At 40.1% G+C, this 24,208-nt stretch overlaps 1 protein-coding gene across 8 annotated transcripts in view; it reads left to right on the top strand.

Annotated features, from left to right (window-relative positions):
- Positions 1-3,129: 3,129 nt before the first annotated feature.
- card19 (caspase recruitment domain family, member 19) overlaps positions 3,130-24,208 on the top strand; it is a 69,573-nt gene continuing 48,494 nt past the window's right edge. For 4 of the 8 annotated variants that reach the window (XM_060835572.1, XM_060835573.1, XM_060835566.1 and 1 more), the window contains exons 1-2: positions 3,334-3,414; positions 7,647-7,719. In XM_060835572.1, the coding sequence (XP_060691555.1) occupies positions 3,412-3,414; positions 7,647-7,719 (76 nt within the window). In that variant the 5' untranslated portion in view covers positions 3,334-3,411. Of the gene's footprint in view, positions 3,155-3,333; positions 3,415-7,646; positions 7,720-21,906; positions 22,109-24,088; positions 24,185-24,208 lie in introns of those variants that run through there. The other 4 variants (XM_060835567.1, XM_060835569.1, XM_060835568.1 and 1 more) reach the window with 4 other exon arrangements.

Raw genomic sequence — 24,208 nt, 5'->3', positions numbered from 1 at the left:
CAGGTCAATCAATGGCTCATTTAATTCCAGTCACTAAATTGGCCATGGTCAGTCAAGGGTTTAGTCTTACCAGAACTCAGGGATCTGGGTCTTTGTAAACCAGGGAGTTGGCTACTATACATTCTACAGATCAACTGCAACCAGTCCAGGGATTGTAAGTACATTGGAGAGGGTGTTGTAGAGACATCAGTCGGGCACTTGGCTATTCTCAGCTTGTGCTGTCCTCACAAGTCAGTCCAGAGTATGGGCCATGATCAGTTGTAGGGTTTGCGCATTAATGGTCTGGAAGCATAGTCCATGGAGTCCTGGGGCAAGTGGGAAAACCAAGTCTGGTGAAGGCTTCGTTGAACTAGGTGTTGAGGGAATAATAGAATGAAAGAGACAATTAAATATGGCAGGATAGGATCTCATGAAACAAGGAGGAGGCCTGTAACTCCTGAATGAGGTATTTTCAGAAGTTACACCATTCTGGTCTCTACTAAAGAGGAGTGTATGGCCATCACGGTATGGCAATTTGCAAAACAGAGTCTCTGGGCATAAATCTGGAGATGTTGAAATTATATTTCAAAGACACATTATCTAAGAACAAGGCATCATAGTGGATCCAATGAAGACCAGAGCCAGCAGTGAATTTCTTGCATTGAAGAGTATAAATCATGTATTGCATTTTTTAGACATAGGAATCAAATGGGAAGGTTTATCACCAACTGAGCCAGTCTTATTTAACCCATAATCAAAGACCAGCAATACTACTGAAGTCATGAACAAACTGTAGCTTTTGAAACATTTACACATACATTACTTTATTTTGATGTTCTAGCATATTACAAACTAGATTTATTCATTGTAGTAGCTGCAAATGCATCATCCAAAGGTCTAGGAGCAAGTTGATGGAACATAAAGATTAGTCTACTCTGTGTTGAGCATTTTGACAGGGGCTGAACAGAAATACACAACCAGAGAGAAAGAAGCATTAGCAGTTACACGGCATGTGAAATGTTCCTGGACTAACTCATTAGACTGAAACTTCAGGTCTAGACAGACCACAAGCTTAGGTAATATCATTGGGACAAACAGAAATCTTAAAATGCCTCTGCACATTCAAAGATGTGAATGTAGGTTAACGATATATGACTACGGATTAGACTATGTTCCATGCAAAGCACACATAATGGTAGATAGATTTTTGAGATCAACAGTGAATTGAGCAGAAACATAGGACCTTATTCTTGTTGAAGAAATAGAGTTGCATTCCTTGGCAATAACCAAAACTCAAATATTTGCGCTGCTGAACAATCTGGCAGAGTACACCAAGGTCTGACAACCGTATGCAAAGTTGGTTGGAATATAGTTCAGCTGACCCAGTGCTGAAAAGGTATTGTGAGCAGAAGCAATACTTGACAGTAATGAATGATTAATTGGTGTACAACTGTAAAATCATCATCACAAAATCAATGTGAAGAGTAATCCTACAGAAATGTCACAGGCATCATCCAAATATCACAAAGTTCAGAGCAAGATCACAACAATCCATGTGGTGGTGAATAGCATACAGGATCACATCTCATCATGTCAATTGTTTGCCATTTGATTTAAATGCATATATACACACAGAGCTAATGATTTCATTAAGATCTCTGGGAAGGCAATGGAAAAGGCTCGTAATGGATTTGTTTATTTTTAAAGGCTGACTTATTTAGCGGACTATTGTTCATAATGGAACTAAGTGGCAGGACCTCATTCAGCCACCGCAGAATAAGTCATCAGAGCTTTGAAACCGATCTCTGCAATATATGCTTTCCTTGATGAATTAGTATCAGACAATGGATCTCCATTCATGAACAAGGATCTCAGGAAGTTCTATTTAGAGGCAGGTATCAGCCAAGTGATAAGTTCTCCACTCAAACAGAGAGGCAGAAAAAGCAGTCAAGACTGAAGATCTAACAGTAGAAAGAGCTGCAGGTCTATGCCCAAGAGCTGTGCTTTTATGCACTGCCAATTCTGCCATTTTCTTCAATAAGAAGCTACTTGTTTTGATAAAGAGGTTTCAGTAAATGGGTCCCCATAATTAAGCATGGTATAATCAACAGCATACATTATAATTATTATGCATTTCAACTGTAACAGAGAATATTTGTTTCCCTTAGCAAAACCCCGATTAACACTGTCTCTCTGTTTATTCCAATTGATTTAGCTAGATTATTTTAGTTTTGGTTTTGCTTAGGGAATCAAAGTGGTTAGGTTGGAGCAGTTTTTGACCTAGGCCGTGTGAGGTAACTAATCCTTAACTCAATATTACCCCAGAACGTGTCTACCTCAAACATACGGTTTAACACAAGTTCCCATTTTTGCAATGACAATGAGGGAACGACACACAAATCGTTAGGTTTGTGGTGACTCTCGCCTCAAGATGTCTCAGTATTAATGCCAATTGCTGACTTATTTCAATTCACCTTTCACAGATGACAGGGTTTGATAAGTTCCCACTTGACTAATACTACTCATGCTGGTTTCTTAGAGACAAAATACACCAGAAAGATTAGTTAAAGATGATTTGTTTAAACCTTATATTATTTTAGAGCAGGATGCTAATGGTGACATTTTCTTTCACTTGCTTTAGAATTACTGAGTTTTTACAATATGTATTTTATGTACAAATGAGTAGGGCACTGGAGAAGTCACTTACTATTTCACGAGTCATTTATTCCTTTGTATATTAAACAGCACTGACATGTACAGTTGTTATACTGCATTTATTACTCCTATGATTTCATCATGTGAAGCACTTATAAAACTGTGGAAAAGAAAGTGAAATCAAATTTATGACGATCAAGCCAAAAACTCTCTATAATATTTGACGAGTTATGCACATTGTTTCAAGTTACTGCAATTCAATGTCAGTCAGCTGAACCTTTCCAGTTTTGATTAGCTAAGATGTCATACAGTATACATAGGCAATGATTAATAAGAAAATGTTTGTCATTGAGTTTATTCATCAAAAGCTGTTGCAGCATGGGATGGAAATAAATATTGAATGTACGACCTTGAATTTGTTACTACCATTAGATTATCACTGGATTTTGCCTTGGAGCCTGTTTGAATGCAGAGCAGCAATCCTGATACAAAAAGTCAAAGTTCCCATAGTGTAACAGAAGTAAGTTTGTGGGTAGGGAATGGGTGGAGTGAATGTTCTGACCATTTGTTCCAATCAGAATCGAGCTGGAAAAGCAAATAGATCATAGATAATGTGAGGCAGTAATTCTGTGTGCTTCATTAACAGAAAAATGTTTCTTAAAACTTCTTCTGTTCATTAATGTAACAAAGTTGGTTGTCCTGATATTGTTATAAAATAATCATGGATCTACTTTTCAGCACTTTGAACCTACAGTTTGAACCTAATGGCATATTTTCATGGTGAGATTTTAATAATTTATAAACTACATTATGCAGGCAGAAGCGAGCTTTATTGCATTTCTAAAGTCACTAAAAACTGCTTAAGTTAATAAGACTAATTAGAAGCTCTTTTACAATATATTATTTACACATCTGAAAACTAAACAAAGAAACAATTGTAGAATGAGTGCTATAGAATTTTAAAATAGTCTAAGTGGGAAACAGACCATTTAATGTGGAACTGCCAAGCTTTTTACTTGGGGGTACATGTAAAATTTACATGAAATGCTCTTATGAATTTGCTTACACTTTAAGTTGTTGATTCTGACAAACTTGGTGTTTTGATGTGAGATTTACCAACGACAATAGGATCAATCCTTTTCAAACCTTTAGATCACAAAGTGGGAACAGAACAGTAAGTGAGAAACAACAATGCAAGTCGGATTATGTTAATTAAGCTTTAAGCACTTGTTTGCCAGAGGCAGTGGGTTTTGGTTTCAATATCCCTGACCTTGACCAAAGGAGTACAGTTTCCAAAGTGCAAGAGGATTTTCACATCAAACTATTTTTAATCCATGTTTGAATGGTTAATGGAATAAGTCCAAATGTGTCAGTAGTTTGTTCGAGGAGCTGGCTTACCTTTAAAAGAGATTTCTTCTTTCTGTGTACAGTAATTGCTATCGTTCTGTATGGTCGAGCTTGTCTCCTGTTCCTGTTCCAATATTCAACTGCTCTATCGCTACACACAATGAATCAATTCATTAAGTCACTCTGATAGAATACCAGTTTTATTAGACATATTTGCAGATGAAATACTGGAATGAACATTCATCTTCAGTGGAGGTTTCAAGCAGGTATTATTGGACTGGCTGACAATCAATTTCGGTTAGAAAGGATAATTTAATTATGTGTAAAACAAGTGACCAATTGAAAAGTGCCAGTTTTGTGCCCTTAACGAAGGTGAACAGTAAAGAATTGCTACAGTAAAAATGATCAAAATATTGCCTGTACCAATGCTATGTGCATGTATAAATCTTAAAATAGAATTAATAGTGAATCTTCTGACCAATAAATAAAGTGAAGCATGGTATCTTGGCAAAATGCAGAATTATTGCGTGAAGGTATTTTTTTCACTTGTTGACACTAATGCAATAGGTTAATGAACTTATTGTTGTAAGGCAATGATTTGGGGTTTCAAGACCTTCCAACATTTTAACTTGAGGCCTGAGGATTGCATTCTGTGTTTCTGTCAGTTTCTCTTTGAAACCCCAGAAAATTACTGAATGTGACTTATGAAGCTATCATAAACCAATAAACTAACAACTAACTCATGGTTACCTAATAAATGTAATGTTCTATTCACTGTAAACAGTGGCACTGATTATTGTGGAATGGGGAGGAATTTAATATCACATTATTTTGAAATCAAGCTAACTTGATTTCAAACATTTGGATCCCAGTAAGTCTGAATCTTCAAGAATCATTGGAGATTTTTTCACAGTAAGTTGAATGCTGCACTTTTAAAAAAGATTAGAAGTGCTCTGTCATGTAAGTCACAGTGTATTGTTTTTTCTATTAACCCCATCAGTGTCTTCTTAAACCATTAGGTCTACAGGTTAATTGGATTTTAATTGTTTTGAGTTGATCATTTTTTAAAGTGGGAAGTAATTACAAATTCCTGGATCAAACTCAATTATTTATTTTGAATTATTTAATAAAATGTGACATCTGGAGTGTGATGGAATACATGGCCCATATAAAATATTAATCACATTCCTGTAGTATTGCACATAGCCAATCAGAGAACATACCAAAACTGCATAAATAATGCTTTGAAGAAAGCTCCATTCCACAGTGGCTCTCAGTATATACGATTTCCCGTTACCATCCTTTCTTTGAAAGCCCAGCACATGTACTTAAATTCTTAGGCACGACTAAGTTATCTGACAGTCCAATCAATCAAGATATTGTTTTCTTCATCAAGCCATCCTTACTTCTAGCCACATGTATATTGTGTAGCACTTGGTGACATGTAATGTTTATAGAGCTGAACTGGGAACTCGGAGGTTAACAGTTCAAATTCATTATAGAATCCCCACCCATTATGGTAAGGTGTGAAATTAAAGTAAATTAAATGTGGTAAATCTTTATAAAAGTTGCAAGATTATCACTAAAAAACTCAACAGTGTCCCTATTGTCCTTCAGCAATAGGAACCTTTCATTCTTTCCTTAACCAGCATAGATGAGACTCCATTATGTGATTGGTTATTAATGCTAAATTCGCTTAGCAAGCCAATCAGTAGAAAATAGTCATGACAGTAGTAGAGGGAAGGATTAGCCATAATCCAGGCATTGGATGTAACAAGACGTGAGCAGTCCCAGTCCCTTTATAAAATCCTTCTCACTAATATGTAGGGATTTCTGTTCATGTTGGTTGAGGTATCCAACAGACTATTCTATCAACAGCCTGACAGTGTCACATTTAGCAGCTAACATTTCAGATCTCTCTATCAGTATATACATTCTGTCCTACATGCAGAATGGACCCACAGGAGTGAAGCCACAATGGTATCGAGTTGAATAGATTTAGACTGAGGGTAATGTAACAAGATTCTGTTAAGTCTCAGTTTCAGATCAAATAACTACTGCTTGGTCTCAACAGCTGAATGTTTCAATCCCCTCTCTAACATCCTTATTTAATGGCCTGTTAACTCACATTCATGCAGTATGATATGAATAATACTAGACTTGCATTCATTCCATCTCTCAATAGAGAGATACAGACATGATGAATTGTTACGTAAAGAAAGCATCATGACTGCTCATGACCTTGTCTGTGACAGCTTTTCTGAGTCTAGATAACATCTAAACATTTTGGGAATAGCCTCCATGGAGGTTCCATGTAAAATTTCTTCAACTCTTCAGAAACCATCACAGAAAAGAACTGTGCCCTCTCTTTTTTTTCACTTGAAAAACTATATAAGTTGCATTGCTTGGCGTATACCATACCAGTCATTTGCTTTATGCAAAATTAAATTCGAATTTGGTTATCGACCAGTAGCTTGGAAAGCTTCCTGCCAAAAAGTGACTTTCAGGAACAGCCACCGCATTCCTTGAAGTTCCCTAAATGTCAGCCCATAGCAGATGACACGGCTTCAGTCATTGTCTTTGCAATCAAGTGGATGAGGTGAAAGCTAGCTTTGACATGTTAATGGTTTAATTATATGGCCTCCAAAGGTGAATTCTTGGGTACTGATAGCAATAATGATAGGGTGAAAGCCAAGGACCTTTCAAGACATGGCAGTGAGATGGTGGAAGACAGCAGGTATGAGCAGGAAAAAGAAGAGCATTTGACTGCATGTTGGAGGGGTCAAGAAGTAATTGCAGGGGGAAGAGGACACTCAGACAGATAGGTGACAGGTGGGAGGAGAGATAGAAGAATAAGCAGAATTAGGGCGAGTGAGAAAAAATTTGAATCCTTTGCCCATTGCAACATGCTTTAAATGTTTCTTTTTCCAATAATATGCTGGGACATTTGTTGTTTAAAACAATAATATCAGTTTGAATATTTCATATTTTCTCTTTCAATTGGGTGTTTCCCCAATCAACTAGTATGGGGAACGCCTAAAGGAAATCCTGTCTCTGCTGAGAGTAAAGCAGCATACTGACTGTAAGCAGAAACATCCCTTAAATCAGTGAAGTGATTTTGTTTTCTTGCATACAGGGTAATTTTATAAATGCTGAAATAACTAACTTGTGTTTGTTTTGTAGCCAAAGAGGAACACATAGTTACACTTCAGAAGATTAGCACTTGGTATTTCATTGTGCTCTGTTTCTTAGAAAATAGCATATCCTCTAATATTAATTGAATAGAAAGATTGCTAAAATATTTGAGAATATAAATAGACCTTAAAATCTATACAAAACAGATTGATCTTTCACAATATTTTAATATTGGGAATGACTTTGTATAAATAGCATTCTGAATCTTTATGAAACCTTAGTGTTTGTATTAGATTAATTCTGCACTATGTTCAGATTCCCTTTGTGAAACAACAAAAATGTCAAAATGTTGGCAGGACACAACATTATTCTGAGAAATCTGTGTTTAAATTCTTCTCATCCTGTAATGAATGATGTAACTGAATAAAATAGTATAGCAGCCAATGAAAATGCATTTTGTACGAAATATCTGAAATGTTTCCAAAATGAGTTGAATTGAAATATTGAGAAATCTGCTATTTTATTTAAAGCTGAGAATGAATACCTTGAAGTTGCTGTACTGGAAACTACAAGCTTCATGTCTCCATGAGGAGACATTATTGAGTAAGTACCTTATTTTCAGATGACTACTTCACTTTTAAGTTTTTTGGTTTTACTTAGCATATACTCACCAGATCAGAGTAAATATGTAAGCTAATTGTGAACAGACTACCTCTTTAAATGTATTACGTGGGAATGAAATTGTAGAAGTCAGTACTTTGATTCAAGGTACAAAGGGTTACTTGCATTGTCTTCATTTTTCTTTCCCAAGAAGAGATTTCCCACCCTAACTGCTCCATTGATGTTAACTATGGCCAGCTGCCCAAGTAGGCCTGGATTAAGGGTTGCCAAAATGCCTGGAAATTATGTTGCTGCCTGGAAAATCTGACAGCACCAGAGCAGGGGACTGTTTGTGAATCCCCATTTCTAAGATGAACTTAATGTTTAAAAAGTGTTATAAAATAAACTGCAAAGAATATTACGTAATGAGGATTAGTTCCTTGAACGACAAATATTTTCATTAAACTTTTCTGTACCATTTATGTGAAGTAATTTGTGAAATTTGTATGTTAGTGCATTTTCCCTTGACATTTGAGACCGCCTTTTGGGTGGTGCCAGAAAATAGAAACGAATTCAGCAAAGAAAAGTGAAGATCCATAAAAGCCCCTGTGGTCTATTTGACTATTTCCAAAATTAATAGTCAATCGCCTACTTTTTCAAAGAATGATCTAAGTGAGCCTTTTTGCATAATCAGTCTTCATGTTTTCATGGACAATCTGTTCCACACATTACCATCCTTTGTGTAAAGTAATAAAATCCAATTGTCTGCACCATCGCTCTTCTAAGTTTAAATTCATGTCCCCCGGTTCTAAGTTTTGTGATAAAATGAAGCATTCTACTTAAGTTTAATGTCTCTATTTCATTAAAAATTTTATTTTCTAGAATAATACATCCATCAAGCCTTTGCTATATTGTGCTGGGCAAAATTACACGTAACGCATAAGTTGTGAACACTCCAGTAACTTGCACAAATTTAACAACAATTTTAAAAATAATGTGCTATATCCTTTCATAGAGTCATAGAGTCATACAGCACAGAAACAGACCCTTCAGTCCAGCTCGTCCACACTGACCAGACATCCCAAACTGACACAGTCCCATTTGCTAATATTTGGCCCATATCCCTCTAAACCCTTCCTATCCACATACTCATCCAGATGCCTTTTAAATGTTGCAATTTTACTCACCTCCACCACTTTTTCTGGCCGCTCGTTCTACACACGCACCACCTTCTAGGCGAAGACGTTACCACCTCAGGTCCTTTCCCCACTCACGTTAAACCGATGCCCTCTAGTTTTGGAGTCCCCACCCTCGGAAAATGACCTTGGCTATTTGCCCAATCCATGCTCCTCATGATTTTATAAACCGCTTTAAGGCCACGCCTCACCCTCCAGAGCTCCAGAGAAAAAAGCCCCAGCCTTTCAGTCTGTCCCTATAATTCAAACCCTCCAGTCCCAGCAACATCCTTGTAAATGTTTTCTGCAACATCTCAAATTTAACATCTTTCCAGTAGAAGGGCAACTGGAATTGTATGCAGTATTCTAAACGTAGCCTCACCAATGTCCTATATACGGCCACAATTCCTATACTCAATGTTCTGACCAATGAACGTAAGCCTGTCAAACACCTTCCTCACCACCCTGTCCTCCTGCAACACCACTTTCAAGGAATTATACACATGCACCTTGAGGTCTCTTTGTTCGGCAGTGCTTCTTAGGGCCCGCCTATTAACTATATAAGTCTTACCTTGGTTTGCCTTACCAAAATGCAATACTCTACCTTCATCTAAATAAAACTCCATCTGCCACTCCTCATCTCATTAAGGTTCTGTTATACTCTGAAATAATCTTCTTCATTGCGTCACATATTTTGGTCTCATCTGCAAATTTATTAACCATGCCTCCTATATTCACATCCAAATTATTTATATAAATGACAAAAAGCAGTGGACCCAACACTGATACTTTTAGCATACGCGCTGGTCACAAGCTTCCAGTTGGAAAAGCAACTCTCCACCAACACCCTCTGTCTCTTACCTTCAAGCCGATTTTGTAGACAATTGGCTAGCTCCCCCCTCTCCCATGTGATCTAACCTTACTAACCTGTCTACCATGGGGAACCTTGTCAAAATCTTTGAAGTCCATGTAGACAACACTGACTCCATCAATCTTCTTTGTCATCTACTCAAAAACCTCAATCAAGTTAGTGAGACACAATGTCCCATGCACAAATCCATGCTGACTACCTCTAGTCAGTCCTTGCACTTCCAAATGCATGTAAATCATGTCACTCAGAATCCTCTCCAACAGCTTTCCCACCACTGACAAACGGCTCATGGGTCTATCATTCCTTAGCTTTCCTTACAGCCTTTCTTAAATAATAACACCATTTTGGTTACTTTTTCTTAAAATTAGAGTAATCTGTAGGTAGTTCTCACTCAAAATTGTCATTACAATATATAGAAACACTACTTTAAATGGAACAAATTTATATGAAACCTAGGTTCCTATTGGAGTCATTGTTAAAAGCAGAGCTAGAAATCTCGGTGGAAATGTACATAGATTATTGAAGGTAAAGACAACAGTTAATAAATCATATAGTATCCTAGGCTTTATTAATAGCAATACTAGGTATAAGAGCAGGGAGGAATCAAGACACTTGTTAGACCTCAGCTGGAGTATTGTGCACAGTTCTGGGTGCCCACCTTTAGAAGGATATGGACATATTCAAGACAGTGCCGAAGAGATTTACAGAAATGGTCCAATGATGGAAAGCTGATTTGTGAGATAGATTGAAGAAATCAGGACTGTTCTCCTTGGAGAGATGAAGGTCAAGAGAAAATCTGATAACCATTTTCAAAATCATGAAGGGGCTGGATATAGAAGATAAGGAGAAACCGCTCCAATTCAAAAAAAGGATCAAGAAGAGAGGATGGGTTTCAGGTGATTTACAAAAAAGACAAATCTCATGTGAGAAGAAAACATTTTCACAAATGAGTGGTTTGGGTCTGGTATACACCTCCTAGAAGTGTGGTGGAGACAGGCTCAATTGAGGTATTTAAAAGGACATTGGATGATTATTTGAACTGAGACAATGTACAAAGGTGCAGGGAAAAGGTAGAAGAATCGTATTAGACCAGTGATGCTCATTTGGAGAGTTGGTGCACACACAATAGGCTGATGGTCTCCTTCTGTTTTCCAACACTCCTGTGATTCCATTAGCTACTGCAGCACTGACCACTGTCACAATCAAATGTTGTAATCCTCATGAACCAGATAAAATGTTATTTTCTAAATCCTTCCCAGAGAACACTGACTTAATTGGAACTTCCCTAGATTGGTTATGTATTCTATCAGATCAAGAGTTAGACTTAGAAGGCACAGATGGTTAACTAAGCTCAGAACACATCTGTGCTTAAAATTTCTCTTATTTACAAAACAAAGTTAAATTTTGTTGAATACTGCATCTCAAAAACTTTTACTCACTACATTTGTTGCAAAATCTGATTATAAAATCAAATAGCTTAATGACTATAAACTGAAGGTGGACTGAGGCATCAATAGATAACTTTCAAATGGAGGCTTCCATCCTCTCAGAGATTATTACCTATCCAAATTGGCTATCCTTTAGGTTTCCTTTCATTTAATATCTACAGTAATCCAGCATTCATATCTCTATGAAGCAATCTGCACTGAGTGTTTCTATACCCCTGTTTATTGTCTATACCACCCACACCTCCCTTAACTCCAACACTGACGCTAAGTTTTGTTTTGGCATCCAGTACTGAATAAGCAGAAATTCCCTCCCATTAAATGTTGGGAAGACTGAAGCCATTGTTGTTAGTCCCATTCCAAAATCCATTCCAGAGATACTACCCCGTCTATCCCTCTGTCTGACAACAGTCTGAGAATAAGCTCATTTGTTTGCAGCTTTAGTATCACCTTTCATCCCAAGATGAACTCCAACCTAATATTTGTGTCATTACTAATATTGCCACCTCTATAATGTTATATCCTGCCTCAACTATTATTTCTGTACTTTATCATGGAATGTGAGTGTTGCTGACAAGGCCAGAATATATTGCATTTGCCTAAATTGAGAAGGCGATGGTCAAATGATTGCAGTCCATGTAGTGCAGGTTACAGTCACAGTATATGAGGAAGGGAGTCCCAGGATATTATCCCAGTGACCGTGAACAAATGGGAATATAGTTAGGATGGTGTGTGACTTGGAGGAAAAGCTGCAAGTGGTGCTGTTTAGTCAACTATTCCACATCACACCTTGCAAGTCTCCCACTTTCTACTTTCCAAAGACCCGAGGTATCCAGCTCTCTGCAGGAGCTGTCATAACCCTCAACAAGACTTGTTCCCCATACGTAGCCTTGTACTCACTGATATACATTTGTGTCTCAAAGAAACAACACTATGATTTTAAAACCTCATCCTTTTTTTCAAATTCTGTAATCTTTTCAAAACTCCCAGATATTTAGCCTTATTCATGTTTAGTAGCTGTGCCTTCAGTTGCCTGGATTCCAATCTCTGGAATATCCTCCTGATACTCCTCCACCTTGCTTTCCTCCTATAAAACATTGAAAACTGTCCTCTTTGACCAAGCCTTGGTCTGCTGAACTAATATCTCTTTATGTGGCTTAGTCCCATACCAAAGAAGAACTGATTAGGTTTTAGCAAAGATTGAAATCCAAGAGTTTTTTTTAAGGATCCTGTAACAATGGGCGGTATGGTGAATTGATTGTTTTTAAAGAAAACTGAGTGTTATTAGATTTAGAATGGGGATTGTTCTGGCATATAGTGATTACTTCGGATGCAGCTGTTAAATGTGAGCAGAGATTTCAAAGCAAGGTTTTGGATATGGATTGACATGACACCTGCTCAGAGATACCTTAATAAAAAAAAATATTTTTTAAGCTTTGTAGTTATGATCCATCAACCATGTAGAAAAATACCTAAAGGAAGAGCAGTGTAATTTAATAACACTGAGATAACACTCGAGGGGTGATGTGTACTTTACTGAGTGCCTTCTTTACTTTGGAGAAGTGAACAGTGCTTCATATCCTTGTCCTTAGCAATCATTCACTAAAAAGTACAATTACTCACCAAGGAAACACAATGTCACTGGTCATGGATTCTGTAGGTCCTTATGTAGCTGATGAACTCGATCCTAGATCTGCATTTCGATCATATATTTGGCTGGCAGTGTTTCTAGGAGGTGAAATTGGTCCTTGGCCTTGAGATTTTTGTCATTTATTTCTTGGCTTCTTTTTCCATTGTTTCTCTTGCTAATAGGTGTTGTCAAAGAATTGTGTCCCTTCCTACAGGAGCATTGTCCAAGTCAGTTTCTTCAGAACAAGAGTCTCCCACATGTTAACGTCTATGTTGCATTTCCTGAGAGAAGCCATCAGGGAATGGTTGAAACACTTGCTTTGTCCTCTCTCATTCAAGTGCCTTGCTGGAACGGGATGAAGATGATTTGCTTTGGCAGTTGGATCTCAGACATCTTAGGCATGTGGCCAGCCCAGCAGAGTTAGTTTCAGCTGATCATGGTCTCAGTGCTGGTGCTATTGGCTGCTTTATGGACACTATTGTTAGTATGCCTATCTTCCCAGCTGATGCAGAGAATCCATCTCAAACAATGTTGATGGTACTTCTTTGGGGTCTTGGGATAGTGTCTACATGTAGTCCAAGTTTCAGTGCCATATAGAAGAATTGGAAGGATGTCTACCTTTATACACAAGCATCTTGACATCAGTACGAATGTCACAGTTATCAAAGACTCTCAATCTTAGGCATCCAAAGGTGGTCTCGCATATCAATGCATATTGAATCTCTGCATCAATGTCATTCTTAGATGAGAGGTGGTTCCCCAAGTTGGGGAAATGTTCCATTTTTGACAGAATTTCTCTGTTGACCATAATAGAGCGATGGTCTTAAATTTGACCTGGGGCAGGTTGGTAAACTCTCAAACGTTGAGGCCAAGACCAATTCTTTGGTAAGCTTCCATAAAACATAAAGCAAGGTTTGAAGGTTCTCTTCTGAAAGCACAGAGACAACATTGGTCATTTGCATTCTGAAGTTCCACAGATGAGATTGGTGTCATTTTCTTCTTGGATTTCAACTGGTTGAAGTTGAAAAGATTTCTGTCCATCATTAATGTCCACATAACTGGGAAGCATATTCTCAACAAGCCAAAGAACATCGGCAATGAAGATGAAGAAAAGGATGGAGGAGATGACACATCCTTGTCTTGACTCAAAGAATTCTGTTATAATCCCATCAGTGAGGACCATCTCTGACATCTTGTCATGGAAGAGATTGAGAATGTGGGTGAATTTCTCTCACGAATGTGTGTGCTAGCTGTCTTGCTATAGTCATATGATATCTAATCTGCTGTAGGTGTCTTTGTGTGTAGTCTGTCATAGCCACTAAGCACATCACTTGTAAAATGGTGTCAGAGTAGTGGAGCTGAAAACGTGTGGATTTTTAGAACTATAAGTAAGCTGTAAGCCAACTTCTGGAAGAAACAGCAAGAGAAAATTTTCAAAAAGTCTGCAAATTTCAACTGCTGGATGAATCACAATGGTTGTTTTTTTTTCAACTTTGTGCTGCTGCTGTAAACATGAAAAGAGATACCAAACAGAATTGGAATGTTTCCACTTTCTGGAAAAAAAACTATAAAGTAGCAATAGAATGGATTAATAAACCTTAGTCATTTGCAACTTGCAACCTTGCTATCTGGGCTGGTGAAAGAGTTTTATAGGCTGTATTACAGCCTAGATCTCACAGAGGAGAGGACTTTACAGGCTTTGAAGGCATTTAATTCCCAAACTAAACACATGCTCAGTATCAGAACTCAATGAAATGGAGACTAATGATCAGTATGTAACTGCACTGAAACTGGAGAGTTTGGTCAAGTGAAAGATGATCTTAAAAGTAATAGGATTGCTTTAGGTAGCATGGAACCTATTGTGAGAGCATGTCCACTGGGTGAGGAGAAACTTACTCTCAACAAAGCCATCAATACGGACAGAAACTGTGGACAAATTGGAGTCCCAAGCAAGGGAGGTGGAGTCCTTGTGAGGAGTACATGCCCAGCATAGCTAGGTTCTTATGGATTATGGTAGAACATAGAACATTACAGCACAGTATAGGCCCTTCGGCCCTCAATGCTACACCGACCTGTGAAATAAACTGAAGCCCATCTAACCTACACTATTCCATTTTCATCCATATATCTATCCAACGTTGATTTAAATGCCTTCAATGTTGGTGAGTCTACTACTGTTGCAGGCAGTCCCTACTACTCTCAGAGTAAAGACACTACCTCAGACATCTGACCTATATCTATCACCCCTCAAGTTAAAGCTATGTCATTTCATGCTAACAATCACCATTTGAGGAAAAAGGCTCTCACTGTTCACCCTATTTAATCCTTTGATTATCTTGTATATCTCAATTAAGTCACCTCTCAACCTTCTTCTCTCTAATGAAAACAATCTCAAGTCCCACAGCCTTTCCTCATAAGACCTTCCCTCTATGCCAGACAACATCCTAGTAAATCTCCTCTGAACCCTGTCCAAAGCTTCCACATCCTTCCCATAATGCGATGACCGGGACTGTACATAATACTCCAAGTGTGGCCGCACCAGAATTTTGTACAGCTGCAGCATGGCCTCTTGGTTCCAAAACACAATCCCTTTACTAAGTAACACTAACACACCGTATGCCTTCTTAACAACCCCCTATTAAGCTGAGTGGCAACTTTCAGGGATCTATGTAAATGGACACTGAGATCTCTCTGCTCATCTACACTACCAAGAATCTTACCATTAGCCCAGTATTCTTTATTCCTGTTGTTCCTTCCTAAGTGATTAACCTCACACTTTTCTGCATTAAACTCCACTTGCCATGTCTCAGCCAAGCTGTGCAGCTTATCTATGTTCCTCTGTAACCCACAACCTCCTTCAGCACTATCCATAACTCGACTGACCGTAGTGTCATCCACAAATTTACTAATCCATCCTTCAATTCCTTTATTTAAATCATTTATAAAAATTACAAACAGCAGTGGCCCCAAAACAGATCCTTGCAGTACACCAATAGTAACTGAACTCCAGGATAAACATTTCCCATCAATCACCACCTTCTGTCTTCCTTCAGCTAGCCAATTTCTGATCCAAACCGTTAAATCACCTTCAATCCCATGCCTCTGTATTTTGTGCAATAGCCTACTGTGGAAACCTGATCAAACCCCTTACTGAAATCCATATACACCATATCAACTGCTTTACCCTCATCCACCTGTTTGGCCGCCTTCTCAAAGAACTCAATAAGGTTTGTGGGGCACAACCTACCCTTCCCAAAACTGTTTTGACTATCCCTCTAATCAAATTATTCCATTCTAGATTATTATAAATCCTGTCTCTTATAACATTTTCCAACACTTTACCCACAACCAAAGTAAGGCTTACAGGTCTAGAATTTCCAGAGTTGTCTCTACTCCCCTTCTTGAACAAGGGAACAACATTTGCTATCCTCTAGTCTTCTGGCACGATTCCTGTAGACAATGGCGACATAATGATCAAAGCCAGAGGCTCGGCAATCTCCTCCCTGGCTTCCCAGAGAATCCTAGGATAAATCCCATCAGGCCCAAGGGACTTATCTATTTTCACACTTTCCAAAATTGCTAACGCCTCCTCCTTATGAACCTCAATCCCATCTCATCTAGTAGCCTGTATCTCAGTATTCTCTTCAATAACATTGTGTTTTTCCAGTGTGAATACTGACAGAAAATATCCATTTAGTGCTTCCCCATCTCCTCTGAGTCCATGCACAGCTTCCCATTACTGTCCTTGATTGGCCCTATTCTTACTCGAGAGTGCATGGTGCTGGAAAAGCACAGCAGGTCATGCAGCATCCGAGAAGCAGGAGAATCAATGTTTCAGACAGGTGCCCCCAGGAATGAGGGGGTGGAGAGATAAATGGGAGGGGGAATGGGACTGGGGAGCTGAGAGTGCAATAGGTGGATGGTGGTGGGATAAAGGTGATAGGTCAGAGAGGAGGGTGGAGCGGATAGGTGGGAAGGAAGATTGACAGGTGGGACAGGTTGTGGGGATGGTGCTGAGCCGGAAAGTTGGAACTGGGGTAAACGAAGTGGGGGGAAGGAAAATGAGGAAACTGGTGAAGACAACATTGATGCCCTGGGGTTGAAGGGTTTCGAGGCAGAAGTTGAGGCGTTCTTCCTCCAGGTATCGGCTAGTGAGGGAGTGGCAATGGAGGAGGCCGAGGACCTGCATGTCCTCGGCAGAGTGGGAGGGGGAGTTGAAATGTTCGGCCATGATTGGTGCGGGTGTCCCAGAGATGCTCCCTGAAGCACTCACCCACCCACCCACAGCTTCCAACCTCACTGATGGGATCATAGTTCGGGAACCGCGCAACACCTAATTCTACCTCCTACACAAGATCCATAAGCCTGACTACCCCGGCTGACCTATTGTCTCAGCCTGTTCCTGCCCCACCAAATTCAACTCCACTGACCTCGATACTGTCCTATCCCCCAACCCAGGAACTCCCCACATACGTTCGGGACACCTCCCATGCCTTCCAACTCCTCCAAGACTCCTGTTTCCCAAGCCTCCAATGCCTCATCTTCACCATGGTCATCCAATCCCTCTACACCTCCATTCGTCATGACCAGGGCCTCCAAGCCCTCCGTTTCTTCCTCTCCAGATATCTTCACCAGTACATTTTTATTCATTTGGCTGAACTGGTCCTCACCCTCAATAATTTCTCCTTCCAATCCTCCCACCTCCTTCAGATGAAAGGAGTAGCCACGGGCACTTGCACGGGCCCCGGCTATGCCTGTCTCTTTGTCGACTACATAGAACAGACTTTCTTCCTGAGTTACACCAGCATCACTCCCCACCTCTTCCTCCATTACATTGATGACTGCATCGGTGGCTCCTCATGCTCCCGCGAGGAGGTTAAACAGTTCATCAACTTCACCAAAAATTCCACCCTGACATTAAATTCACCTGGACCATCTCTGACACCTCGGTCCCCTTCCTGGATCTCTCCATCTCCATCAATGATGACTGACTCAACAGTGACATTTTTTACAAACCCACTGACTCCTATAGCTACCTGGATTACACCGACTCCCACCCTATCTCCTGCAAAAATACTATCCTGTATTCCCAATTCCTCTGCCTCCACTGCATCTGCTCCCAGGAGGACCAGTTCCACCACAGAACACAGCAGATGGCCTCTTTCTTTAAAGACCCGTAATTTCCCTTCCCACATTATTGAAGATGCCCTCGAAAGCATCTCATCCACTTCCCGCACCTCCGACCTTGAACCCCAACCCTCTAACTGCAACATGGACAGAACGCCCGGTCCTCACCTTCCACCCTACCATCCTCCGCATAAATTGCATAATCTGCCGACATTTCTGCCACCTTCAAATGGACCCCACCATCAGGGATATTTCCCTCCCCACCCCTATCCACTTTCTGCAAAGACCATTCCCTCCAAGACTACGTGGTCAGGTCCACGCCCCCTAACAACCCACTCTCCCTTCCTGGTACCTTCCCTTGCCACCACAGGAATTGCAAAACCTGCAACCACACCTCCTCCCTTACCTCCGTCCAAGGAGACTTTCGCATCCATCAAAGTTTCACCTGCACTTCCACACGTCATTTATTGTATCCGTTGCTCCTGATGCGATCTCCTCTACACTGGGGAAACTGGGCACCTTCTCACAGAGCGCTTCAGAGAACATCTACAGGACACTTGCATCAAGCAATCCCACCGCCCTGTGGCTGAACATTTCAACTTCCCCCGCCCACCCCACCCCCACTCTGCTGAGGACATGCAGGTCCTGGGCCTCCTCCATTGCCACTCCCTCACCACCCGACACCTGGAGGAAGAACGCCTCATCTTCCGCCTCAGAACCCTTCAACTCCAAGGCATTAATGTGGATTTCACCAGTTTCCTCATTTCCCCTCCCCCCACCTTAAACCAGTTCCAACCTTCCAGCTCAGCATCATCCCCATGACCTGTCCCATCTGTCAATCTTCCTTCCCACCTATCACCTTCACCCCCACCTCCATCTACCTATTGCACTCTCAGCTAAATTCTCCGCAGCCCCACCCCCTCTACTTATCTCTCCACCCCAGAGGCTTCCAGCCTCATTCCTGATGAAGGGCTCCTGCCCAAAATGTCGATTCTCCTGCTCCTCGGATACTGCAAGATCTGCTGTGCCATTCCAGCATCACACACTCTCGACTCTGATCTCCAGCATCTGCAGTCCTCACTTGCTCCTAATCTTACTCTAGTCATTCTTTTATTCCTGATATAGCTATAGAAAGCCTTAGGGTTTTCCTTGATCCTATCTGCCAAAGACTTCTCATGTCCCCTCCTGGCTTTCCTTATCTCTGTCCTTAGGTCTTTCCTAGCTAACTTGTAACTCTCAAGCACCCTGCGTCTTCACGTCTCATCTGAACATAAGCCTTCTTTTTCCTCTTGACAAGAGCTTCAACTTCTTTAGTAAAAATGGTGTTGAATTGTATCATTGTTTCACTATTTTTTAGGAATGAGAGCTGCAATGTTTAACTTTTAACTTTGTTTTCCTTACTTCTCTGCTTTATAACTAAGATTTTGTAGCTAGGTACCTTTTTATCTAAGATGGTGCTGTAAATAGTGCTGGAAACTTTTCACTGTTCTCAGATGAGTACATGTGACAATAAACCTAATTCAATTCCAATTCAATAGAGCCTAATAGTGAGAAAACAGGCAAATACTTGCATAATGCTGAAAGACATTCCAGGTTGAATAAGAACAGCAGATGGAAAAAAGAAAGATTTGCAGAAAAGACACCAGAAATATTATGACCAAATAGCAGAAAGTAAACATTGAGAAGAACATCACACAAAATGTGTATTGTTGTGTTACCATAGTCTTACCAGACTACTGGGGCTGCTCTATCATTACAGAGAGAAGCAACTGGTGGTGATTTAACCTGAGGACCACCAGACCTCAGGAAACGGAAGAGGTTCGGAAGGAGCGTCTTTCATGCTAACATTAGCCAGTGCAGAATTGGCATCACACTGCTCTGTAAACCAACAATCCAGCCAACTGAGCTAAACCAACTCCCACACAAAAATTAAAGGAAGAGAATCTAATGTGAGAAAACAGTGCTCTAACTATAAGAAGCTGAATCATTTTAAGTGCCTAGTTAAAAAGAAGTAGAACATGCACCTAAAGATGGCTGCTGGAGAGACATCTACCAAAGATTCTGTCAAATCCCTCTACAAGATAAATCATCAGGTGTAAGTTGATAAATTGTTTTTGGAATGATGACTGCAGAAGGAGAGCATCAAGTGAATGTGATGTGTTGGATATAGATGCTTCATGCAATATCATGAACTTCACAGACTTGCACTAAAGTGGCTCAAGGTGGTGATCCAAAATGAAGCCCTTGAAATTAAGTTTGAGTCTATACAATGGAATGATCCTCAAGCCAAGAGGATAAATGAAGCTGAGAGCCCAATGGAATGGGGGAAAGGAACATATGGAGTTCCAGATGGTAATCAAGAAGCAAGGTTCACTCATCTCAGCTGAAGCAAGCCAAATGTTTGGACTGGTAATCCTAAATGTGCTAGAGGAAATGTGCAGAATTTCGCAGCCCACTAACCCACTAAGTGCTGAACAGATTCTAAAAGATTATAAAGATGTTTTACAAGGATGTATTCATGGTAAATATCATCTTGAAACTGTTAAAATTAAGAGCCCAATTCTGCATCTGCCAAGGGGAGTTCCAACTGTCCTCCAGGCCAGCCTGAAAGACAATACAGAAAAGCTGGAAAACTAGAGACAAATCAAGAAATTGAACACACTGGCAGACTGTATTTTTTAAAAATTTAATCTATTATTTTAATCAACCTGTTGAGAGATGTTATTACACACCTCTGAAGTATGTGGCACTTGGGCTCCTGATTTAGGGATAGGGACACTACCAGTGCACCACAAAAAGGCCCCTCTGCAGATTATATTAGGTGCAAAGTGAAAGTAAAAGAACTTGAGAAATTGAGATGGATTAGATCTCAACAAAGTGTTGAAGAGATCTCACTACATGATGCTAAGGATGGCTACTGGCCTCAGTTTTCTTCCACATATGGATACTATTCAGGGATACAAATGATTGTTCATGCCAATTGGCATTTCCATTGTTCATCAATATACACTGCAATAAGTCAGTGATCTTCCAGAGTTGGAAGCTGTTGTGGACATTATAGTACATATATGTTCAAACACAGTGGAAGAAGCCATCACAGATCACAACCAGTATCTGGTATAACCATTACGGAGACCTCACCAGATGAACCTGAAACAGTACCATCTAAAATGTCTGAAAATATCTGAAGTGAAGTATGTAGGTCACATACTGAGAGTGAAAGGACTTTGCCTGAATCCTAACAGGGTGTGAGTTGTAGTAAAGGTGCAATGACCTTCAGATATGAAAGCAGTGCAATAATTTGTTGGATTCAGGAACAATTTAGTAAGTCCTTGTCTAACTTCAGAGTGTGGAACTTTACACAAGCTCATTATTAAGGACATGCAGTGGTATTGGGACACAGAACAAAAAAGCAGCTTTCACTAGTAGCATCAAACAGCCAGTGGTGACAACTCCTTTGCTGAATCATTATGATGTTAGCAACGAAGTCTCCCTGCAGTGTAATGCCAGTGAGACTGTGCTTACAGCCATCTTTCTGAGGCAAGGGAAACAACTTATATGTGCATCCAGGGCATTAATGCAAACTAAATAATACTACACTAGAGAAAGTGTCTTTTGGCAATTGTCTTTTCTTTTATTCATTTGTGGGGTGTGGACACTGCTGGCTGGCCAGCATTTTTTACTCATCCTTAGTTGCCCTTGAGAAGGTAATGGTGAGTTGCCTTCCTGAACCATGGCAGTCCACCTGCCATGGGTGACCCACAATGATCACCCACAACAAGCTTTCTTGGACTCTTCATGTGAATGCAATGGTTACAAAGGCCCAACAATGTCTCTTCTTCCTCAGGCAGCTGAGGAAATTTGGCATGATGGCGAATACCCATGCCAACTTTTATAGGTGTGACATCGAGAACATTCTGTCTGGATGTATCACTACCAGACATGGCAACTGTACCATTCAAGATCGGAGATGGTTACAGAGAGTGGCAAACTCAGCCCAGACAATCACAAAGGTCAACCTCCCATCTACAGAATCCATCTACTAGGCCTGCTGTCAAAGAAAGGCTGCCAGCATTCTCAAAGATCCGTCCCACCCTGGCAATGTTTTTCTACAAACTCTCCCATTGGGGAGAAAGTACAGAAGGTACGCACCAGCCGGTTTCGTAACAGTTTTTATGCAATGGTTGTTATAATACTGAATGTACTCACAAACTCTTAACATTCTCTTCTACCTGTGTTTTTGTTTTTGCCACTGATTACCTATTATTTACTATCTGTGCTACTTAATGTGTGATCTGCCTGTATTGCTTGCAAGACAAAGCTTTTCACTGTGCCTCGGTACACATGACAATAAATTCAATTCAATTCAATTCAATGCTTTCATCATATGTCTGTGTGGGTGCTCTGGTTTCCTCCCACAATCCAATGACATGCATGTTAGATGGATTGCTCTGCTATGTTGCTTTTTAGTGTCCAGGGAAGTGCAGGTTAAGTGGACTGGTCGTGGTAAATGCAAGATTACGGGTATGTGGTTGATGTGGATGGGATTCTTTTTGTGGAGGGTTAGTGCAGTCTCAATGAGGCAAATGGCTTCTATCTGATTCAAGGATAATTGTCAAATCCAGCACAGAGTTACAAAGAAATCCACAGGGCCCCTGTAATGCAGTGATAGTGTTTTTACCCCAGGCTAGAAGACCACAGTTCAAGTATGACCTGCTTCAGAGGTGTGTAATTACATCTTTGAATGGGTCGGTGAGAAAAAAATCTATAAAGCAATCCTCATGTAGAGAAATACATTTACAAAAGGAATGGCAAATTGTCCAGACCAAACAGTAACGTCAAACTAATCAGCCAATAGGGAAAAGACTATTAAAACCAAAAGTAATATCAGGTATGAGTGACAAGATCAAGATAGAATGACAGAAAGTCACATTTCACTTTGACAAAACTATAAGCACTGGAGATTCAGAATGCAAACATTCAACACTTTCAAAAAGGTCTGCCCTCTTGGCAAATTGACAGCTGCATTGAGTAGTTACCACTTTGATTGTGTAGTGTGTGGAACCAGGTGAATCTTACTGAGTATGGGAGCCCTGGCTAACAGATATAAACAGGGGCTTCAGAGACTCCTCACTTCGGGGGACTGACTCTGAGCTGGCTGCAGCCAGTGTACTGTGAATAAAGTATTATTTCATGACAGGATGCCAGATTCTGGGCAGTTATTTCAGATCATATGCAGAGAATGTAAATAATCAGATGTGTTATCAAAAACTCAACTAGAAAGTACAAGTAAAAAACATATAAAATAATCACCAGCAATAGCTTTGCAAAAACAGTAACCACAACAACAGCACTTTCCACAGGAACAACCACCCCAGAGAAAGAACTCCACTCTTAGAACAAGCAAATATCAGATGAATAGCCCACAACAATGTGCAACATTAAATTACCTTCATGGTTTAAGTGCAATGCATGCAATACATATGCAGAGACTGATGAAAAGACTAGAGTTGACACATTTTTAATGATTTGTTTGTTACCATGCATAGCTTTAGCTTATATAACTTCTAACAGCATTTTTTCTTACGAAAAGATTAAATGTTCGGAGAAATGTAATTGTACCGAGAGTCTGCTAACTGGCTCGCTATTGTCATGTAATCTCCACATTTGTAACAAGCGTCTTTTACACACAACTTGGAACAGTCATAGTGACCTTTGTGGTCGCAGTCATAGCTTCCATCTACAATTGAAAGTTATATATCAACTTTATAAATTTAACACTTAAGTATCTTGCTATACATTGCTATAGATAGAATTTTGCACCTCGCCTTGCCCTTTTCCTTCAATCTTCTCTCCTACAATATTGTTTGTTTTCGATCAAACTTCAAAACCACCAGCCACCCCCCCCCCACTCAAATTGGAATTTGCAGCATTTGCCAGAATCGCCCTCTCGTCGTTCAGTTTATGAAATGTCTTCTCCATTCTAAACCTACACATGTTTAATCACGTTTCTGAGCTTTAATCTTCTTAAAACGGTTTCGATACTTCTCTCGCTATTGCGAGGTCAGATCCTGTTCTGAGCTCTGACTGAGGGAAGTTTCTTCCGCTGCGGCTGTAACTTGACACTGGCCTGGAGCTGTGCCCTGTGCTGGAAGAGAGGGAGAGCGCGGAAGTGTGTGAGCTGGGCGGAGTGCAGGATCAAGCAGCAGCGCCATGTCAGGTCAGTGTTCACCGCCCAGTCACG

The sequence above is a fragment of the Hemiscyllium ocellatum genome, chromosome 14, assembly GCF_020745735.1.
Source record: "Hemiscyllium ocellatum isolate sHemOce1 chromosome 14, sHemOce1.pat.X.cur, whole genome shotgun sequence".
NCBI classification, from domain to species: Eukaryota; Metazoa; Chordata; class Chondrichthyes; order Orectolobiformes; family Hemiscylliidae; genus Hemiscyllium; species Hemiscyllium ocellatum.
Note: the sequence above shows the minus strand (reverse complement) of the source record. Positions and strands in the feature narration are given on the sequence as shown.